This window comes from Calliphora vicina, chromosome 2 (assembly GCF_958450345.1).
Source record: "Calliphora vicina chromosome 2, idCalVici1.1, whole genome shotgun sequence".
In the NCBI taxonomy this organism is placed as follows: Eukaryota; Metazoa; Arthropoda; class Insecta; order Diptera; family Calliphoridae; genus Calliphora; species Calliphora vicina.
Window position 1 is genome coordinate 109249859 of NC_088781.1, and position 22842 is coordinate 109272700.

Below are 22842 nucleotides of genomic sequence, written 5' to 3' on the forward strand. Positions count from 1 at the left end.
TGGTTGGTTCTACCATGGTTAAAAATATTGTTATTTTTAACAAATTTAGACATTGTGATATTTTATGAAAACTTTTGGAACGTGTTTCACTGAATTCCATTTCGTTCCTTTAGGAAAATCAAAGTTTTAATGAAATTAAAATATTTAGACAGGGAAACAAAGTGGAATTTACTGAAACATAAAACTGTTTGAAATAAGTTTTTACTGAAATCTCTAAACATAAAAATTCCATTTAATTGAAAATCATATCTAAACCTTTGATTTTTTCCTAAAGGAACGAAATGGAATAAAGTGAAACACCATCTAAAAGTAGAGCTCTTCTACAATTATACGCCCATTTCTGGATAAAAATTTTCGAATTTGAAACGATACCAATCCACATGAGATCCAAGAGCATCCAATGCATAACGAAAAAAAAATTGTATGGTGTGGATTTTGGCCTAGTGGCGTTATCGGTACATATTTCTTTAGGAACGACATTGGACAGCCATCACCGTCAACCGCACCGCTATAGGTCGATTATTATTAACTTCTTTTGACCTGAATACCAAATTCAGCCTGATTTAATCGCCAGAGTCATGAAAAATTGGATATTTCAGATGAGGTGGATATCTGCACGGTATTGTAGATCATACATAAAGATATCGATAGCCCTTTCTATACACACTCTGTTATACCCTACACCACCATAGTGGGTAAGATATTATGCGTTTGTGCAGATGTTTGTAACGGCCAAAAATATTAGTCTAAGACCCACCCAGTATAGTATATAGTTTATACCGATCGACTTATAATCACTTTCTGAGTCGATTAAACGATGTCCGTCCTTCCGTCTGGCTGGTTGTCTGTCCATGCAATTTTGAAGATATTTCGAAGAAATTTGGTACATATTATTTTTTTGGCTCAAGGACCAAAATCGGTCCATTATTTCACCTAGCCCCCATACAAATGTCCTCCCGAAATTGGACTTTATCGGTCATAAATGTTTAATTTATACATGTATCTACACAAAATTCGCTCCAAATAAGTTTTATATATACAAAATTCATGTCACCAAATTTTGTTACGATCAGTATAGTGAATTAGTCATAGCTCCCATATAGACCCGCTTCCGAAAATCACTTTAACGTGCATAAATCGCTTAAAAATGTTGGTATACTCACAAAATTCAACATAGTAAACTTTCATATAGACATAAATCACACGACCTAATTTCATGGTGATCGGTGCATAATTGGTCATAGCCCCCATATAAGGCCCACTTCCGAAAATCACTCAAAAATATAAATTATTGAAAGTTTTAAAGAAAAATGTTTTTGCTCTTTTACTTATATGGTCGGGCTTGACCGACCATACTTTCCTACTTGTTTTATTTGAATTAAAAGATAGAAAGCACTTAATGAAAGACCCTTTACAATATTCAATAATAGGAATGTTCGTTAACATATCGCAATGAATTGCTGAACGTCGCAATTCCCCAAAAAAAATTAACATAAAACCCAATTTTCATTTTTTTTTAATTTCACCCATAAAGTCCACATTTGGTCGGGGACTGTTAAAACATTAATATGAATGATTTAGAATACATCATAGTATCTAAAATTGTTGGCCGTTTTGGGAAAAACTACTTACAGTAAATTAAAAATTTTGCAACAAAAAAACTTGGTTAAATTCGGAAAGATCTACAGTCAGCCTCAAAAGTGAGTATACACCAAAAATTATTTGATTTTTTTAAGATAATGAAAATCCTAAAATTTATCCATTGATTAAAATTTCAAGGTTTCAGTTTGTTTGAGATTGGATTGAATAATAGATTCGGTTGTAAAAAAAAAGATTTAAGTCGGACTATAATGATTTTCATGGTCTTAAAAAAATCAAAAAATTCAGTGGTGTTTACTCACTTTTGAGGCTGTGTTTAGGTAAATCCATATTGATATTTTTTAGGCATATTCTATTTAAACGATATTGTTCTTAACATAACTTTCCAAAAAAAAATTAAAAACATTATAAGTTCCTTGAGAAACTTTTTTTTCTAGAAAGCAAAGAATAATAGCTGTGAAAAATCTAATCCAAAATATGTTGATTTTTAAATGCTTATGTACAACTCGCTAGCATATTTGTATTGGTCAGACATTTTCATATCTTAGATGCCCTACAATGAGACGCTTATGTGGGGTCCTTCATTTGTGAAATTCCATTCAGTTAGAAATAGCAAATTTATTTCCAAAATATTTAGATTCTGTCCCACTGTATAGGGGTCACCAGAACATGAACTTAAACACATTCAGTCTATTTAATTGTTGCTTTAAACAATAAAACGGAAATATGCTTGCTTAAACACAGAACTCACATATTCATTACAACAGCTAAGCAACAGTAATAATGTTGAAATTGTTTTCGTTAACAACATACAATTTTTCGAAGTAGTCTTTTATTATTGATTATAACTTATTTTCTATTGAACTGATTTTGCTGATTTTCAATACCAAACTACTTAGGAAAATAATAAACATTATGGATAAATTTTATAGAATTTGAGTTTGTATTTTAGGCATGAGCGTGTTTTACACACACACAAACGTTTATAACTAAGTGATTCAAAAGTTATATAAAGATCAGGACTGTATATATACCTTAGATGTGGTGCTAAAAGATATAAAAGTAAAACTGGTTTAGACGATACTATTCTATAATTTAAATTATATTTAGAGCTCTTCCTAATGATGCTTATAATTCAACATACCTTTAGAACTATATGTTGTGCAAAAAAATTTCCAATTTATTTGTAGCAAATATCAATAGCAACATAATCTTTAAATGTTCCTTAAATTTCAATATTAAATTTTATTTATTTTTTAATTTAGCATAGCAACTTACTACCTACAATATAAAATGTATCTTAAACGTATAAAATTCAATAGAGCAGCACCATTTCCTATCTTTTAGTCAATTCAGGCTCTCTATTTATACTTTCCAAATTCAAGTACAGTTCTATACAAATACTATAAAATACACATTCTCTTTGCTAGTGAATAAAATCTAAAACTTAGCACATCTTTGAAATCAAATTCGTATAAATATTTTGCTATAAAATGTAGGTATGTTAAGGTAGTATCGTTTTAAAAAGTTCTTTGAAGACAATCGGTTTTTCATGACAAAATTATATTTGATTCCTTAGCAACAAATATAGGAAAATTCTAAAAAATAAAATTTGTAAATAAACAGTAACTTGCTATAAAGTAAATTTAAATTTTACAGATTTTTTTCTTTGGTCCATCCTAATATACATATTTGTTTTATTTTTGTGTATGCAAATCCTCCATATACACTTATGATAAACTATTAAATATTTAAACGTAGTTAGGAATTTATTTAACAAAATTTTTGTATTTAAATTTCAATTTATACGATTTAAATTAAATACCTATATAATGCTTATGAAATGAACTAAAACCGAATTAGATACATTGGGGAGTATTTAGTTGATTGAATTGTTGTGTTATATGGTACAAAAATCAATTAAATAAATAACCTTGTTTTAAATAAAATTTATAAATATAAAGTAATTGTTTTTAAATTGTTACTTTTCTTGGAACAAGTTGGATAGTTGTTAAAAATTGTGCTTTTTAATATTTTTACATTTTTACCTTTTTAAAAAGGGGGTTTTATATTCTTTAAATAAACCGGATACTTTTGATTGCAAATAAAAGCCGTTTAGTAGTTTAAAAATTGTAATAACTCTTTATTTATTTAAAATGCACAACAACAACAGAATTAAATAGCCACTCAATGTTTTTTTATACACGTTTATAATGTACACGAATTTACTTGAAAAACACAACACACTTTAAGGCACTCAGTTGATGTATATGCGAAAAGCGTCTCTGATAAACTCACTCACGACTGCAATCTCTGCCACTATTTATAACACTGCATTACCATCTAGAAAGCTCTATTTCTACAATGTTCTTTAACTGAATATTCGAATTCGCATACAGCGTTGCCAACGATCAAATCAACTGAAAGCTTTTATTTAATAATGCCCACAGATATGTTAGTCCCGGTCCACACTGTGAAACATTTGCTGCAAAACATTTTTAAATTCTCTATTGAAACTGCATTCGTGTCCACACAGTGAAGTTTTTGCTTTTCAGTTTTTGACATTTCTGTACAGTACGAATACGAACGAATAAATGTGGATGACATACTCAACAAAAACTTCATGTACATGAAACAAAGTTCCCTTTTTCATTCCTCTTTCCCCTTTCATCCACAAACTCAAATGTTTTGCAGCAAATGTTTCACAGTGTGGACCGGGACTTACAGTTTGCTATTACAGCACTGTTATTTGAAAGCATTATGATACTTTTAAATCAGCCCTTAAATCGTTATATTTGAATTCAAGTACAATTTCGTAACAATATGAATGGTGCTAATTTTAATGTTTAATTCGAATTTAAAATTACACATGAATTACACATGGGCTACACATCCAAGTTAAAATTACACACAATATGTGTAATTACACATGAAGTGGCAACACTGTAACAACAGCATGCTATCAACATTGTTGATAAGTAGAAGCTTCTACTGATGGAAATGTTTATAAACACCATGAATGTTGCTGGCAGTTGCTACCGACCGTTAAATTCAAATCGCTAATGCAAATTCGTTACAATATATTAATTTATTTGAAAGATTTTTAGTTCATTAGATTTTAAACAAGTAAGAAAGTGTGGTCGGTCCAGCCCGACCATGTAATACCCTACACTAAGTAAAAGAGCAAAAAAATTTTCTTTTAAAATTTCAATAATATATATTTTTGAGTGATTTTCGGAAGTGGGCCTTATATGGGGGCTATGACCAATTATGGACCGATCACCATGAAATTAGGTCGTGTGATTTATGACTATATGAAAGTTTACTATGTTGAATTTTGTGAGTATACCAACATTTTTAAGCGATTTATATACGTTAAAGTGATTTTCGGAAGCGGGTCTATATGGGAGCTATGACTAATTATGGACCGATTGTAACAAAATTTGGTGACATGAATTTTGTATATATGAAACTTATTTGGAGCGAAATATGTGTAGATACATATATAAATTAAACATTTATGACCGATAAAGTCTTATTTCGGAAGAACATTTGTATGGGGGCTAGGTGAAATAATGGACCGACTTCATCCAGTTTCAATAGGCTTGTTCCTTGGGCCGAAAAAATAATATGTACCAAATTTGATCGAAATATCTTCAAAATTGCGACCTGTACTCTGCGCACAAAGTTTACATGGATAGCCAGCCAGCCAACCAGACGGACGGACATCGTTTAATCGACTCAGAAAGTGATTCTAAGCCGATCGGTATACTTTAACATCCCAACTATCTACAAAGGAATAATTTTATGAACGTTTTGGTAGAGTATTGGCAACAGTACACCGAGGTTATATTGTGATAGTGATGACTGATTTTAACGCACAAGTTGATGCAGACAATACTAGCATAGAGAGCACAATGGGAAAACATGAATTAGGACGGCTGACTGAGAATGGTAAATTGCTATTGGAAATATTCAAACCAAACAATTTGGTATAGAAGGCACGCTGTTTCCCCATCCAAGAGTGCATAAAAAGACTTGGGTATCACCTGACGGCAAAACTGAGAACCAAATCGATCACATCACAAAAGAGGAGCCGATATCGCAAGTGATCATATACCTGATACTCGCAACGATTTGCTTGAAAACTGCTGCTGTTGAAAACAATAACCAAGTTTCTCAAAGAAGGTATGATGTTGAAAAACTTAAAGAGCCAACAGTTGTAAACTTCTTCACGGGTTCATTGAAATCATCTCTGCAACTCAGTGTCTATAATTCAGACCTAAGCTGGGAAGAAACAAAAGTAGGCTCTAAGGCTGACATCTCAAGCCGCATAAATAAGGAAAGGCAAGCATTCGGAGAACTTAACCCAGTATGGAATTCATCGTACATATCAAGACGTACAAAGCTAAAGCTGTTCAACTTAAACGTAAAATCCAAACTGTTGTATGGATGCGAAACGTGGAATGCAGTATCACGCAAACAAATGCTTAAGGAAGATCCTACATATATATTGGCCCAGAACAATTTTGAACAACGAGCTATGGTCAGAAACCAGACAACAACCGATCCATCTGGAAATTCGAAATTGTAAATGCTGTTGGATTGGACATACATTGCGGCAATTATCGACAGATATTGCAAGACAAGCCATAGACTGGAATCCGCAAGACAGTCGACGAATAGCAAGACTATTCCATACCAGGAAACGACAATTCAAAATAGAAACATCTCATTTTAATGTCTGTGCATGGAATGGACCAGCTTAGTTGTTGTCAGGGAATCCAAAAATAAGCAAATTTTAATGGATAGAAAGAAAATTATTATTAACTTGTAAAATGAAGGAAAAAATCTAACCGAAATCAAGGATATTGTAAAAAGACCACGCTCTTCCATTCAGTACGTTATTCAACTGTTCAAAAAAACCGGAAAAATGGCAAATAAATAAAGAACTGGCCATCCAAGAAAAATATACCACCACTTGGAGAGAAGAATTGTACGATTTGTAGAAGGTAATCCAAAAACTAACGCATGTGTAATTGCGGGAAACTTGAAAACTAGTGATGAATTAACGGTAAATCCCCAAACTGTAAGAAACGCTCTTAAACTAAATGGATACAATGGTCGAGTAAGCCGTAAGAAGCCCCTTGTTCGAAAAGTGAACATGAAAAAGATATTGGATTACGCTATCGAGCATATTGGATTACGCTATTGAGCATATTGATAAAGATTTTTTATTTTGGGATCGAGTTATTTTTAGCGATGAAAGTAAATTGAATGTTTTTGGTTCTGATGGAGGAGAAATGTTATGGAGAAAGCCAAATACTGAAATGAATCCGAAGCATTTGACGCTAACCATAAAGCATGGAGAAGGTAACGTTATTGTTTGGGGTTGCATGGCTTCATCTGGGGTGGGAAATCTTATTTTTTTTGAAAACACGATGGATAAATATGCATATCTTAATATATTAAAAGAAAACTTAAAACAAAGTTCTGAAAAATTAGCCTTGGGACGTTTGTATTGCTTCCAACAAGACAACGATCCCAAACACACCTCTAGATTAGTAAAGGAATGTCTTATTTATAATGTTCCTTAGCACTTAAATCGCTCAGCTGAGTCACCTGATCTCAACCCGATTGAGTATCTATGGGATCACTTGGAAAGAAAGATTCGGCAGCACAATATAACGAGTAAAGATCAGCTAAAAGCCGTTATAATGGAAGAGTGCTATAAAATAGATTCTCCGACAACAACAAAGCTGGTCCATTCCATGCACTGCCATTAAAATGCTGCAATTGCTCAGAAAGGAGAACCTACCACATATTAAATTCCATTAAGATTAATATTGGAATTCCTTGCCTTAAAACGGTTAACTGTACGGAGACTTTTTTGGTGGTACTTTTCGTACAATTATTGAATTTATGTAAATTTTTATGTTTTTAATGAAAATGTTTGTAGTTTTTTTATGTTGATTTCCAGTTCATAAGAAAAGTATTGAAAAGTGTCCATAAATAGCTAGTTTATATTATGAGTATGTCTGTACGGAGACTTAATTGATTCAGTGTATATCACAGGGAATCTGTATCGAACGCAACTGATTCGTTTGAAGCGAGCATTGGCCGAAATACGCCCAGAATATGCGGTCAGACATGAAACCGTTGAAAACTATTTAGAAAGAAGTGGTTGGTAAGTTTTTCCTCACCCACTTTATAATGTGCAAATGTTTCAGAATTGCATTTTGAAGTCATAATCCCAATTAAAAGAAAATAAGTTTAATGAAAAAATTTCACCAAATACGACAGTTTGACAAAAGCTCTCAAATTTTATATAAAACGAAAATGTTTGCTAGTTATTTACATGGTTTTTTTTGGAACAATTTGAAACACTCTATGAAAATTATGCCACCAATATAAACACTAAAACTATATTTAAATTTAATCAAATTTCTCTATATTAAAAATTGTAATAAAACTGAATTTAATATCTGGCAAGTAGTTAAAACCCATTTTTACAACATCTTTAGTTAATATGTGAATTAATAAAGAACAAAAAATAAAAATGCAAGAATTATATAAACAAATAAAGTTCAATATCCTGTTGTTTAAACAAGTGTCCAGGATGTTTAAACTGCACTGGGCTAAAGTCAAACTGCACGGATATAGAAAGATGTACACATAACCAAATACACCCAGTGAATGGAAAGGATTAAAGAGTTGCCAATATTTGATTACTATAAAAGGAAGTTAAAAATCCTTGTTGAGATTGATCTTCTGTATTCAAAATTACCAGGACATTTTTATGACAATTCTATTGAACCAGCCTTAATCCTGAGTATGTTAGCAATTTGGCAACTCTATTGTAACATAAACGTTATATGTATGTGTGGAGGTTTAAGGATATTTATATCTCGAATTCTTTTTAATCGTCTGATATAAATGTTTGTTAAATATATCTGCTATCTGTGTACATACCCAGTATTTTTTGAAGACTGTCCCGAACTAGTGATTTTACCTATCATTTACAACTCTCCAAAAGATTACAACTAATTGTTAAAATAACTACTTTTTAAAGTACAGTAAAAAAGACGCGATTAAAGCGACTACACTCTAGGTTACTTAGAGACACTAAAGTGACAACTAACTACACTCTAGATTACATGGAATGTATAAAGTAAACAATTGACTTCTCTCTTCAATATAAACGTGTCAAATTACCTAATATATATAAATTGGATTCAGCCAAGCGATCAGACATTAGTGACAATTACAGTCTATAAGGGGTACATTGACTACTTGCTGAACTGCTGGGTACATTCATATACATATGTATATAAATGTATGTAAGTCCATATCCTGATGTACATACGAACGTGTAAATAACAACAACACTCATACATGTATATTTATCTTGTTGTTTTTTTCCTTCTCTTCATCCTTTTCTATTCATTTTGTTCACATAAAATGAAAGAACTAGTAGCAGAGCATAAAATGAAAGAAACTGAGAGGGGAAACCAAGAAGAAAAACAGCAGATTGTAGAAGAAAACAAGTAAGGGTGCTATATTCGGCTGTGCCGAATCTTATATACCCTTCACCAAATTATACTTCAAAATTTTAAATATTTTTAGGTAAACAAAATTTAATTTTTTTTCCAGTTGTTTTTTGAATTTTTTGGAAAAAAAAATTTTTCGATTGTTATTTTAAATTTAAAATTTTAAAATTTTTTTTTTTAAATTTAAAAATTTTTTTTTTTAAATTTTAAAAAATTTTTTTTTAAATTTTAAAATTTTTTTTTTTAAATTTTAAAATTTTTTTTTTTGTTTTTTCAATTTTTTTTTTTTAAAAAAAAAATTCGGGTTCAAAATTTTTTTCCCGATTTTGACCCATTGTAGGTCCAACTTACTATGGTCTTATATACGTCGTTGCAAATGTCTTTGAAATATCTATCATTAGATATCCATATTGTCTATATTAATGTCTTAGTAATCCAGATATAGGTAAAAAAATAGGTCAAAAATCGAGGTTGTCTTGGTTTTTTCCTCATATCTCAGCCATTTGTGGACCGATTTTGCTGATTTTAAATAGCAAAATTCTCGAAAGCATGTCTGACAGAATTATTGAAGATTTGGATCCCGAAGATATCTGGGGTCTTCAGAAAACTGATTTCAACAGACAGACAGACAGACAGACAGACGGACAGACAGACAGACAGACAGACAGACAGACAGACAGACAGACAGACAGACAGACAGACAGACAGACAGACAGACAGACAGACAGACAGACAGACAGACAGACAGACAGACAGACAGACAGACAGACAGACAGACAGACAGACAGACAGACAGACAGACAGACAGACGGACATGGCTTAATCGACTCCGCTATCTATAAGGATCCAGAATATATATACTTTATAGGGTCGGAAATGAAAAATGTAGAAATTACAAACGGAATGACAAACTTATATATACCCTTCTCACGAAGGTGAAGGGTATAAAAAGAGTTACAATATTTACTTAAATACGTAGAATACATGTCATTCAATAGCTAAAAACACAGTCAATAAATGGAAAATGTACAAAATGAAGAAGAAACATCGACAAACAAGCAATGGAATCATAAAGCTGAATAATAAAAGAAAGATTTTTCATCTCTATTTATAAGCTTTAAACACACATGCACACGTTTTCACAAGCCTGATTATATGCTACTCTACATGCATGTACCAACTATATTTATCAATTCTGGTTGGCAAGAAATTTGAAAATTCAAGCTACAGTTTATATCTAATGAATATTCCAGGAATCCGTTCCCTATATTCAGTTCAGTTCCCCATATACTCCTCCTTGTTAACACAGATCTGGATCATATATTTGTTGAAATGCATTAATTTCACTTAGTTCAGTTTCCGATACTTCAGACGAGATGTCAGGTAATATGTTAGCTTAAGAATCTATGTATGTCGGGTTACATAATATGGCTGAAGAAACACTTCTTGTCATTCTTTAATACTGATCTGAAATAGATATCCTTCTACATTATAAATTTTAATTCATCGACCAGTAACGGCTGCTTGCAACATTCATCATGTTTTTAAACATTTCCATCAGTAGAAACTTCTACTTTTCAACAACGTTAAACTGTGAAGCAGCTTTAAAAGCTCTAGCTCTAAAAGCATTCGATTTGTTTCGTTATATTATTCATGAGACTTCTAGAAGATGGCGCTGTGTATACAAATAGTAACAGCGAGTTGTGAGTGAGTTAGTATATCATAGGCGCTGTTTGATTTAACATTAAATGTATCGATATTTTACTAAATCTAGTATGCCAAAATTCATTGCATGAGCCTGAGGAGGCTGTAAAACCATATGTTAAAAGATTCATGTTCTGATTCTTTTAAAGGACTGTCAAATAATGCTTTGGCAAAAACATTTACCGAAAATAACTAGAAAATGTATTAAAAAATATGAGATATACTTTGTTTAGAGCATCCGCGTGAATTATTAGCACTGTCTGCGATCTTCGACATTAACTCGCTTTCAAGTTTTCTCATGTTATCTGGATTTCAATTTGATGGCTACCAATCTCAAGAAATAACGCAATTGTTCAGTTATGGAAAGTATAGCATTTGGAGTCTAACTAAATTATACCCCTTCTATAAGAATGATGGTGTTGGAATACAGCACTACGCGAATTGTTTTTGATGAGATATCATAAAATGAGTATCTGAACTGTATGACCATCTTTGTCGAAGTTTCAACTCTATGATATAATAAATAATTACAAATCAGAAGTTCATGATGTTGTGAACAAGGGAACCGGATCGTTCAACCGGATCGTGGATTATCACAGAAGCTCAAAACAGCTTTCAATTCTACCTGAAAAGCCACGTAGATTTGGTACTTTAACCGAACCAGAAACTCTTGATGCTGTGGACATGTGAAGTGCCGAAATACTCTTTCAAGCAATCGCAAGTCAAATTTCACTTCTCATCATCTTCTTGACCTTCTCAGATTTGGAAAGCCTTCCGATTGATATTCACAGTTAAATGATTTGAAATTATTTACTCTGGGTTTTCAATCTCCCACCAATAATGTCACATGATATCGCCAGCACACGCGAAAAGACGAACAGTTGTCCTAAAGCAGCTGCAATGATTTCCAAACTCCGATGCATCTCTTATAAGTAGGTTAAACAGGTTTATGTTACAGTACGGAGAGTCGACCGGTTTCACTCCTTTCTATAAGGAGCCCATAATGTTAAAGACGAAAGAATTCAGTGATATGTCTTTGGGGAGAAGCATAAATTTAAAATTTCAAGTGCCGAAAAATTTGAAAAGGCGGTCAGTTTTCCTAGAGCCACTGGAATACCGATGCGTCACATATACGTTAGTTAAAATCAGTTTGTGTTCTCAATAGTATCCTTTTATCGATGCATATTGTTGACATCCTGTCCGATTAATTTTACTGAAGCTTAAATGATGTCACTTATTTCTAGAGGTTTGTTGGTAGATTCACCGTTATCAACTGATCAATTTTCTATTTATCCCAAATTTCCAGAAACGTTAACTCCCTATTTTCTTCATGAACTTTTCATTTAGATAAATATTTTCGTGTCTGAATAAATAAACTAAGACCGATAGAACTTAAAGTTATAAAAAATAGCACAACAAGTAAAAGTAGGGGATATGGCAATTTTGGGCCAGCATTTCTGGTCGTATGTCATGAATATTGTTGCTGGTTTATCAGAGAAGTGTCAAATCGCACGACCTTGGAGCCCAATTGACTGGTCCATTTCTGGAAATCAAGTTGATTTCAATAAATCGATGGTTGTGGTCACCGTGTAGCACGTAGCGCAATCCTGTTGAAGCCAAATCTCGCCCGGATCAATGCCATCCATTATAGATCATGGTGCGGTTGCGATCTCCATTGAATGTAACGAAAGCTCCCGCTTCGTTTTTGAATAAATAAGGTGCGATGATGCCACCAGCGTTAAACCACACCAAACGACGCATTTGTATGGGTGGAATGGAGCAGATTTTGGCTTTTTTGAAACGTGAAAATTGTCACCTCTGTATACTCTGTGACATCTTGTCAGTTTGCAACTGCTCTAGAGCCCAATCAGCGAAAGAACGATACATATGATGGTCACATGGATTTAATTCCTTCACTACATGGATCGAAAATTACGTACTGCATGGTCAGAAGAGAGAGTATGTGGTATGAAATCTATCCACAGTTCGCCAAGTGGCTTGTTCAAATGAACCATTATGTGCGCCATAAAAATCGAAAACAAAGTCTTCATCATTGAAAATTGAAACCACTGAGCCATGTGCGATGCCTATGGCTCTCGCACTTTCAATCACCGATCGGCCAACAGTATATCATGATCTTTTTCATTTGTTTTGGCTGTAGTGACCTCAACTGGGCGTCCAGAACGTTCGCCAACTTCCGTGCTTGTCCAAAATTGATGATCCAAAGTTCCCATAGTATTTATTAAACTTAGCCTTGGTTTGAATGATGGTTTTTTTCCGCAAAATATTGCTGAATGAGCAGACGAAATTCACTTTTTTCCATTTTCTCCTCAAGTCAACAGGTAGTCGGCTATCAATGGCTGTCAAACACAAACTAAATGAAGCAGCTTGTTTAAATTTTGACAGTAGTCAACTGACAGATGCATATTGACAGGAGCAGTATTGCCCTTTCTGTTACGTGGTGGTAAATTCAAAAAATCATAGATTTATTGACCCACCATCGTATTTTTATAATTACAACATGTTTGACCACAATATTTACATAAATAAACAGCCGGAAGATCGACACTCTGAGTCAAGTGATCAGGTTGCTGGACAAGAACTTTATTTAAATATCACTTGCATTTAATAGTTTATTATAGCGGAGTTCAGTATTTGATGCTTATGGTCTTGCGAAAGTGTAAATGCAAAATTGTAAAGGTTTTTGTGTGTATTTTGTTATTAGATTACGGTAAAATTTTGCATTTGCAATGATGCTAGACCATTCGCACTTAATAGTGAACTCCGCTTATATATTTTTAATATATTATTACGAAATTGCACTATCAATTTCAATTTAATGGTCTTTAACGGCTGCTTGCAACATTCATCATGTTTATAAACATTTCCATCACCTTCTACTTATCAACAATGTTGATAGCACGCTGTTATTAACATTGTTTATAAGTATGACAACAGTAACTGTGAAGTAGCATTAAAAGCTCTAGGTGATCATTGTTGAAATAGAACATTCGAACTTTTTCCGTTAGATTATTCATAAGACTTCCAGAAGATGGCACGTATATAAATAGTAACAACGACTTATGATTAAGCTAGGATATCGTAGTCGCTGTTAGAGATAACATCAACTGTATTACCAGAATATTCTTGTAAATTATATAGTGTGTGTATTAAAAGAGCGAATATTTAAATGTTGGTTTTAATATAAATAAATAAAGAGTTGCAAATCAGAATCCAGTTTATTTAAAGGAAATAAAACACCATTGAAAGTCCCTTAAATATTTAATAAATACTAACAGAGTGTTATTGATATAGATAAATTTTTGGTTTAAATATAGGGTAATTTCTTGATTAACTACATACTATCGAAGTCGTTGATTACACAGGTCAACAGCAAAAAAAGGCTCCACTAACCACTATAAAGATTTGATGCATCATGGTTACGTAACCACAAAAATGGTAAAATTTTTCAATTCTATGGAAAGATTTTTTTTTAAAAAAACATAATTTATGATAATTCAAAAAGGGTTAGTCCGATATTATTGAAGTAAACTTATAAAAGTTCAAATTTACATAATCTTTAATCTGTTTATATATTGCATTTTAATCGGCTCAGTAGTTTCCGAGTTATAATAACAAATAAAGTCAAAAAATATATATTTGTGTTTTAAAAAAACTCATGAAAAATCGATAATGGCAGAACTTGTTCAGGTTTATTGCTTTATCGCAAAGCCACGTATAATAAAAACAAAACGAGATATCAAAAATACAAATCGATTGATTATTTTCGAAATTATTCACAGTAGTTTCGGAGTTATTATAACAAATTGAAGCAAAAAATATATTTTTTATGTAAAAATATCCAATTTTTTTGTTTTAAAAAAATCATGAAAAATCGAAAACGACAGAAATTGTTTAGATTTATTAATTTATCGCAAATCCACATGTAATAATAACAAAATCAGATATCGGTTATAAAAATCGATGGATTATTTTCCAATTTATTCGCAATTAAGTACATGTAAAATGTACACTCAAAGTTCACGCTTATACGCACACACAATTTTCTGAAAATAAGCGAATTCACTTAATTGTGAATAAATTCGAAAATAATCCATCGATTTCTTTGACCGATATCTCATTTTGTTTCCATTACATGTGGCTTTGCGATAAATTAATAACTGTAAACAATTTCTGCCGTTTTCCATTTTTCGTGATTTTTTTAAAACAAAAAAATTGGATATTTTTACATAAAAAATATATTTTTTGCTTCAATTTGTTATTATAACTCCGAAACTACTGAGCCGATTAAAACGATTAATTACTGATCTGTGTACTATTTTGGTTCAATATATGGAAGCTATGACCTATTATAGTCCTAAGTATTTGAGGGCTATTTTTGTAGAATTTCATATAAACAACGCTATTAACAAAAGTGGACCTTATATGGGAGCTATGCCGAATTATGGACCAATATTTAAAAAATCTTGTAGCTCTATTCTTGGATACAAATTACTGATCGGTGTAAAGTTTTGGTTCAGTATAGATTTTTTTGGATATTTGTGCAGGTTAATGTGTTTTCCTGAAGTGGTTCTTATATGGAGGCTATGACCAATAATGGGCCTACCATCATAAAATTTGGTACATAGATTTTTGTATATCTATATATATAAAAGAGTAACGTTACTGACTGACTGACTGACTGACTGACTGACTGATTCATCATCGCACAGCCCAAACGGCTGAAGCTAGAATCACGAAATTTTAACTGTGGGTTCCTCCCTCCCCAAAACGATCCGATAAGAAGGGATTTTTGGAAATTCGAAAGTTTAGGGGGTAAAAAAGGGTAAAAACGGGTAAATTCGGTAACCTTATATCTTCAAAACTAATAAAGATACAAAAAAACTTAAAATAGCATGTTACTCCATTTAAAAAATAAGCTGACAGGTGTTTCGTACTTTTTGGAAATTCGAACCTTTTAGGGGAGAAAACGGGTAAAAACTGTATTTTGGTACTTTTTTTGCACCCTATGTATCTTTTAAACCAATAAACATAGAAACAAATTTTAAATCGTATTCTTTAATTAACAAAAAATAAAAAATATAAGTTTGGTACTTTTTGGAAATTCGAACCTTTAAGGGATAAAAATTGTGTTAATTTTTGGTACTTTTTCATAAAATATGTTTTTCTATAATTTGACATAGACATACGAATATTTTATTATGAGCTCCCACCACGTTACAGAAATTTATTTTAATGAAATTGTACCACCTCAATGGGGATAAAAAAGGTACCAAAAAGGGGATAAAATCGGGAAAATACATTATATTTGAAATTATTAAGCCAATTTTGATAATTTTTTTTAACGTTGGTTCCTGGATTCATACAAAAATTAACTAACAGGGTGTTATTTGGAACTCGAGTACCAAGGTGTATATTGGGCCAAATCAGGGTAAACAGTTTGGTACTTTTTTTAAAACATATTTATTCTTGGGCACATTAACACAGATTTTAATATTTTGATACATGCCTGTAGCATAAACAATTTTGGCAAAATGGAATATTTTTAAATTTCAAACTTGAGGGGTGTTCAAGTAAGAAAAGGGAAATTGGTACTTTTCTCATAATGGTACTTTTTTAAAATTTAAATTATTTCAGTTATCGACATTAAAGTTAGCTGATATGTATTTGAGTGAAGTTAGTGTTAGGAATAGGGGATCATATTTAGGTACCAAAATGTGTGAACTGTACTATAGGTACTTTTTTGTTCATCTAATGGTACTTTTTTGAAATTTCTATAATAATGGACTTAGAAACATGAAATTAAACATATATGGTCCTAAGTGAGTGAGAATTCTAGCGGGAGACTTTTTGGTACTTTTTCTTTATTGGAATGGTACTTTTTGTAATTTCTTCACCAATGAACCTTGAAATATGAAATAAAGGTTATATGGACCAGAGTGAGTGGGAATCCGCAAGTGGCTGCTTTTTGGTACTTTTTCTGTATTCTAATGGTACTTTTTTGAATTTTCTATAACAATGGACTTATAAACATGAAATTAAACATATATGGTCATAAGTGAGTGAGAATTCTAGGGGGAGACTTTTTGGTACTTTTTCTTTATTCTAATGGTACTTTTTGAATTTTCTATAACTATGGACTTAGAAACATGAAATTAAGCATATATGGTCCTAAGTAAGTGATAATTCTAGGGGGAGACTTTTTGGTACTTTTTCTTTATTTGATTGGTACTTTTTGTAATTTCTTCACCAATGAACCTAGAAACATGAAATAAAGCTTATATGGAACCGAGTGAGTGGGAAACCACAAGTGTGGGCTTTTTGGTCCTTTTTCTATATTCTAATGGTACTTTTTTGAATTTTCTTTAACAATGGACTTAGAGACATGAAATTAAGCATATATGGTCCTAAGTGAGTGAGAATTCTAGGGGGAGACTTTTTGGTACTTTTTCTTTATTCTATTGGTACTTTTTGTAATTTCTTCACCAATGAACCTAGAAACATGAAATAAATCTTATATGGAACCGAGTGAGTGGGAAACTACAAGTGGGTGCTTTTTGGTACTTTTTCTATATTCTAATGGTACTTTTTGAATTTTCTATAATATAATGGACCTAGAAATATGAAATTAAGCGTATATGGTCCTAAGTGATTGAAAATTCAAGCGGATACTTCATGTTACTTTATGTTTATTCTAATGATACTTTTTTTAATTTTCTATAGCAATGGACTTAAAAACATGAAATTAAGCATACATGGTCCTAAGTGAGTTAGAATTCTACGGGAGACTTTTTGGTACTTTTTCTTTATTCGAATGGTACTTTTTGTAATTTCTTCACCAATGAACCTTGAAATATGAAATAAAGGTTATATGGACCAGAGTGAGTGGGAATCCGCAAGTGGCTGCTTTTTGGTACTTTTTCTGTATTCTAATGGTACTTTTTTGAATTTTCTATAACAATGGACTTATAAACATGAAATTAAACATATATGGTCCTAAGTGAGTTAGAATTCTAGGGGAGACTTTTTGGTACTTTTTCTTTATTCGAATGGTACTTTTTGTAATTTCTACACCAATGAACCTAAAGCCATGAAATTAAGCTTATATGGACCCGAGTGAGTGGGAAACCACAAGTGGGGGATTTTTGGTACTTTTTATATATTCTAATGGTACTTTTTTGAATTTGCTATAATAATGGACCTAGAGTTTCTAAAAAATCGAAGAATTTCAAAACCGCGGTTTCGGTTTTAAAAAATTAAAAACCGATCGGTTTCGGTTTTGTGATAATTTATTAAATCTTAAGTATTATAGAAACAAAATTAGTTGATAATATAGGAAATGATATACAAATCTAAAATTCAAACTTGACGGGTTATGGTTTAGTGAATGCGAATTTAAAAGTGATAATCAATGGTACTATTTCCTTATTGCAATGGTACTTTTTGAATATTTTATAATAATAAACCTAAAAATTTAAAATTAGGAACACATTTTGCATTTTCTATAATAATGGACCCAGAAATATGAAATTAGACATTTACAATTAGATTCACAAAGTGAGATTTGATAGTACTATTTCTTTCTGCGAATTGGGGTGGCGAAGCGCACCGGGTCAGCTAGTATTGAATAAATTTGTTTAGAATTTCAAACTGATAACTATATTTGTAACAAATTTATGAGCATTTTAGTGATTTTCGGGAGTGGACCTTATATGGGAGCTATGGCTAAATATGGACCGATATTCCAAAAATTCAGAAGTATGATTACTGGATACAAATTACTGACCTGTGCGTTATTTCATTTTGATATCGATATGTTTTAAATATTTTTTAAGGTTAATATCTTTTTCGGAAATGGACCTTATAGGAGAGCTATGACCAATTATCGGCCAATCTGCATACAATTTAGTACAGTGATTTCTATGTATATGAGTATTATTTTTGTCAAATTTTAGCATGATAAAGATATTTATAAGAGATTTATGAGTACTTAACTGATTTTCGGAAGTGTACCTTATATGGGAGCTATGGTCAAATATGGACCGATATTCACAAAATTCTGTAATATGATTTCTAAGTATAAATTATGGAACTATGTAAAATTTTGTTTTGATATTGATATTTTTTAGATATTTATGTAGATTATTGTGTTTTTCGGAAGTGGTCCTTATGTGGGATCTATAACCAATTATCGGCCGATCTTCATAGAATTAGGTACAGCGATTTTGGTATATATGGGGACTATTTATGACGAATTTAAACTTAATAGCGATATTTATAAGACATTTATGCTTACTAGTATCGCCCGGTGGCCGAAATTCGACCACTTTTAAAAGCTTTTTAAAAAAAAAAAAATTATGTTCTGCAAATCTAGAGAAAATAACCTTTAAAACCATATATGTTTCACCAATATTGGTGGACAATAACATACTTAAAAGTGTACCACAAAAAAACGTGTGGCCTATTTATATATAAGATTTAAGTGATTTTCGGAAATGAACTTTATATGGGGGCTACGGTCAAATATGGGCCGATCCACAAAAAATTTGGGGTTGTAATTTTTTTAAGCACGAAACTTATTTCTCCTGAATTTTGTGTGGATACTGCAATTTTGTAGGCATTTACAGACCTAATAACCATATTTCGGGAAGAAATTTGTATGGGGGCTAGGAGAAATCATGAACCGATTCTTATAATTTTCGCCAGAGTTAGTCCCTTTAACATAAAAATAACGTGTGTGCAATTTTATAGTATTATCTGCAATATATTTGCACAAATAAGGAAAACTATGTTAAAATTATCAAGTTTTTTTTTAGGTTGTCTCATATTTTGGTTCATAACTCTGGTTCAACTGAACCGATTTGGCTGATTTTCAATACCAAACTGCTTAGGAGAACAATAAACATTTTTTTTGCAAGTCTACCAATTTTGTTAGCCTATTTTGGACGTGAGCGTGTTTTACATAGACAGACAGACGGTCATAAGGATCAATAATACATATACTTTGTTGGGTCTCAGATGAATATTTCTCAATGTTACACACGGAATGACAAACTTATATATACACTTCTCACGAAGGTGAAGGGTATAAAAATCTATCCATAGAATTTAAAATTTTTACCATTTACTGGAACCACAATACATCAAAATTGAGTAGTGGTTTAAAAAGTCTCCAAAATTTTTTCGATTTCGTTGCCCTGTGTTATCTTTGTTCTAATTCAACTGAAATAATAAATGAAATGAGCAAACTTTTATAATAAATTTTTTCTAAAAGCTTGAAGCATATACATGAATCGGCTTTGCCACAAACCAATAATACAAATCGTTAAAGGCATACCTTTCTTTCAACTTCATTAGCATTTTAATACTTTCTTATAAGCTTATCAATACAGATTTACTTTCAAGATATAATAAAAATATCAGCAAGTCCTTTTTGTTTCCTGCTATACCTATATATATATAGAGAGGGAAAAATAAACTATTAATCATACTTTCAAATTGACTTTTTCATTTCTAAACGTTACAAAAATCCCCACCAACTTACAACACCTGCATATAACGCTGTATGATGCAGAATGTGGCACAAAAAAAACACATTGAAGAAGATGAAATAACTACCAGTAGGTAAAGAAGATTGTTTTATGAATTTTTATGTTTTTTTGTTCATACATTTTTGAATAGGAAAAAAGTCATGGGAAAAAAGCAAAAATCATAGTAGAAGATACTTGATACCGTTAAGAAGGCTATTTAAGATTGTGTAACTAATCACAGTGTGAACAGTTGAAGCGCAACTTTTGAAACGGAAACTCAAGTGGTATGGAAGTTAAAATACTTATACAGCAAGAAAAATAAAAAAAAAATTCATAAATATAAATACAGCAGCAAAATAAACTAACTAACTAACTAACACATTTACTATAATATATACAGAAATATTCTAGCAAATCCTTATCTATCTATTAAAAATAAATATAGAAAAAGTAGTTGTATCTAGAAAACGGAAATAAGTGATTTATTAAAATATAAAATTACGAAAAACAAAAAACAAAAAAAGAAATCGCTTAGAATGCTAAAAAACAAACAGTAACTGCTCGAGTTCTCAAAGTTGTTTTTATGATTTGAAATCCGTTTTTTTACCACGATTACTTTAAGCTCACACAAGATAAATAACTATAAAGCCAAGGCATTTCATTTCATTTTGTTTTATTTTTTGTTAATAGTTCGTATTCCTAGTTTTTTTGGCGCTCAAAACCAGTATTACTTATATTAATATTAAATATACTGCAAATAAAACTATGTGCAGAAATGTAAATGTTTGTGACTGTTGGCTGCTGAATTTGATTATTGTTTTTAGCAAAAAAAAATAAAACGCCAAATTTTGTTTAACTTTGAGGAAAATAAATGATTTCAAAAGAATTGTTGTTGACGGGAAAAATATTAAATCAAAATAAAAAAAGATATTTTTGCAAAAAGAAAAAGTTTAAGCAAGTCATGAAAGTTAAATTTACATTAAATGGCGGAAACTTATAAAATAAAGTTAAACAAATAATTGTCCATCAAATAGCAAAGTAATGACTTTAAATTATGTTTAATAAATGTTGTGATTAAAATCACTTTTGATGTGATATTTTTGATTCAAATTGAAATCTGGCTTAACTCTTCATTTAAATTTAAACTTCATTAAACTAGAATTAATCTTCCTCTAATTTGTAAGGCCTCATACCATAAGTTTGAACTTTATTTAAATATCTATAACATGTTTTCCCATCTTTCTGACAACACATTGATTATGAGCCAAAAGAAGTGCTCATCTTTTGAGGCCATGAACGAATCAAACCAGATACTCGATCGATTTTTATGATCGACATCTCATTTTGTTCCTATTACATGTGGCTTTGCGATAAAGTAATAAGTCTAAACAATTTCTGCCGTTTTTGATTTTTCATGATTTTTTAAAACACAAAAATTAGCTATTTTCACTTAAAAAATATATTTTTTGCTTCAATTTGTTATTATAACTCCAAAACTACTGAGCCGATTGAAACGCCATATATATACGGAGATTTGTACATGGTATGGGGAAAATGATTTCAGAATTCAATCAATCGAAATAAGAACATTAACTACTCAATTTTATGTATATCAAACAAAAAATTTAAATTTTGTGAAAATGAGCAAATTCACTTAATTGTGAATAAATTCGAAAAGAATAAATCGATTTTTATGATCGATATCTAATTTTGTTCCTATTACATGTGGCTTTGCGATAAAGTAATAAGTCTGAACAATTTCTGCCGTTTTTGATTTTTCATGATTTTTTTAAAACAAAAAAATTGGATATTTTTACATAAAAAATATATTTTTTGCTTCAATTTGTTATTATAACTCCGAAACTACTGAGCCGATTGAAACGCCATAAATATATGGAGATTTGTACATAGTATGGGGAAAATGTTTTCAATATTCAATCAATCGAAAAAAGAACATTAAATACTCAAATTTATGTATATCAAACAAAAAAGTAAAATTTTGTGAAAATGAGCGAATTTGCTTAATTGTGAATAAATTCGAAAAGAATTAATCGATTTTTATGATCGATATCTCATTTTGTTGCTATAATATGCAGGTTTGCGATAATGCAATAAACTTGAACAATTTCTGCCATTTTCGATTTTTCATGAGTTTTTTAAAACTAAAAAATTTGCTATTTTCACCTAAAAAATATATTTTTTGCTTCAATTTGTTATTATAACTCCGAAACTACTGAGCCGATTGAAACGCAATATATAAACGGATTAAAGTTTATGCAAATTTAAAATTTTCTAAGTTTATCTTAATAATATCGGACTAACCCTTTTTGAATTATCATAAATTATGTGGAGAAACGTCTAAAAAAATTAACAATTTTACAACAAAAAAAAATTAAAAAAAAAAAACTTCTCCATAAAATTTAAAATTTTACCATTTA

The 22842-nt window shown here is 31.1% G+C and overlaps 1 protein-coding gene across 1 annotated transcript in view; it reads left to right on the top strand.

The window, feature by feature from the left end:
• The first annotated feature begins 9060 nt into the window (after positions 1–9060).
• The window catches only part of Nlg2 (Neuroligin 2), a 45102-nt gene continuing 31320 nt past the window's right edge, over positions 9061–22842 (top strand). Inside the window, exon 1 of the mRNA XM_065500308.1 lies at positions 9061–9146. Within this exon, the coding sequence (XP_065356380.1) occupies positions 9061–9146 (86 nt within the window). The remainder of the gene's footprint in view (positions 9147–22842) is intronic.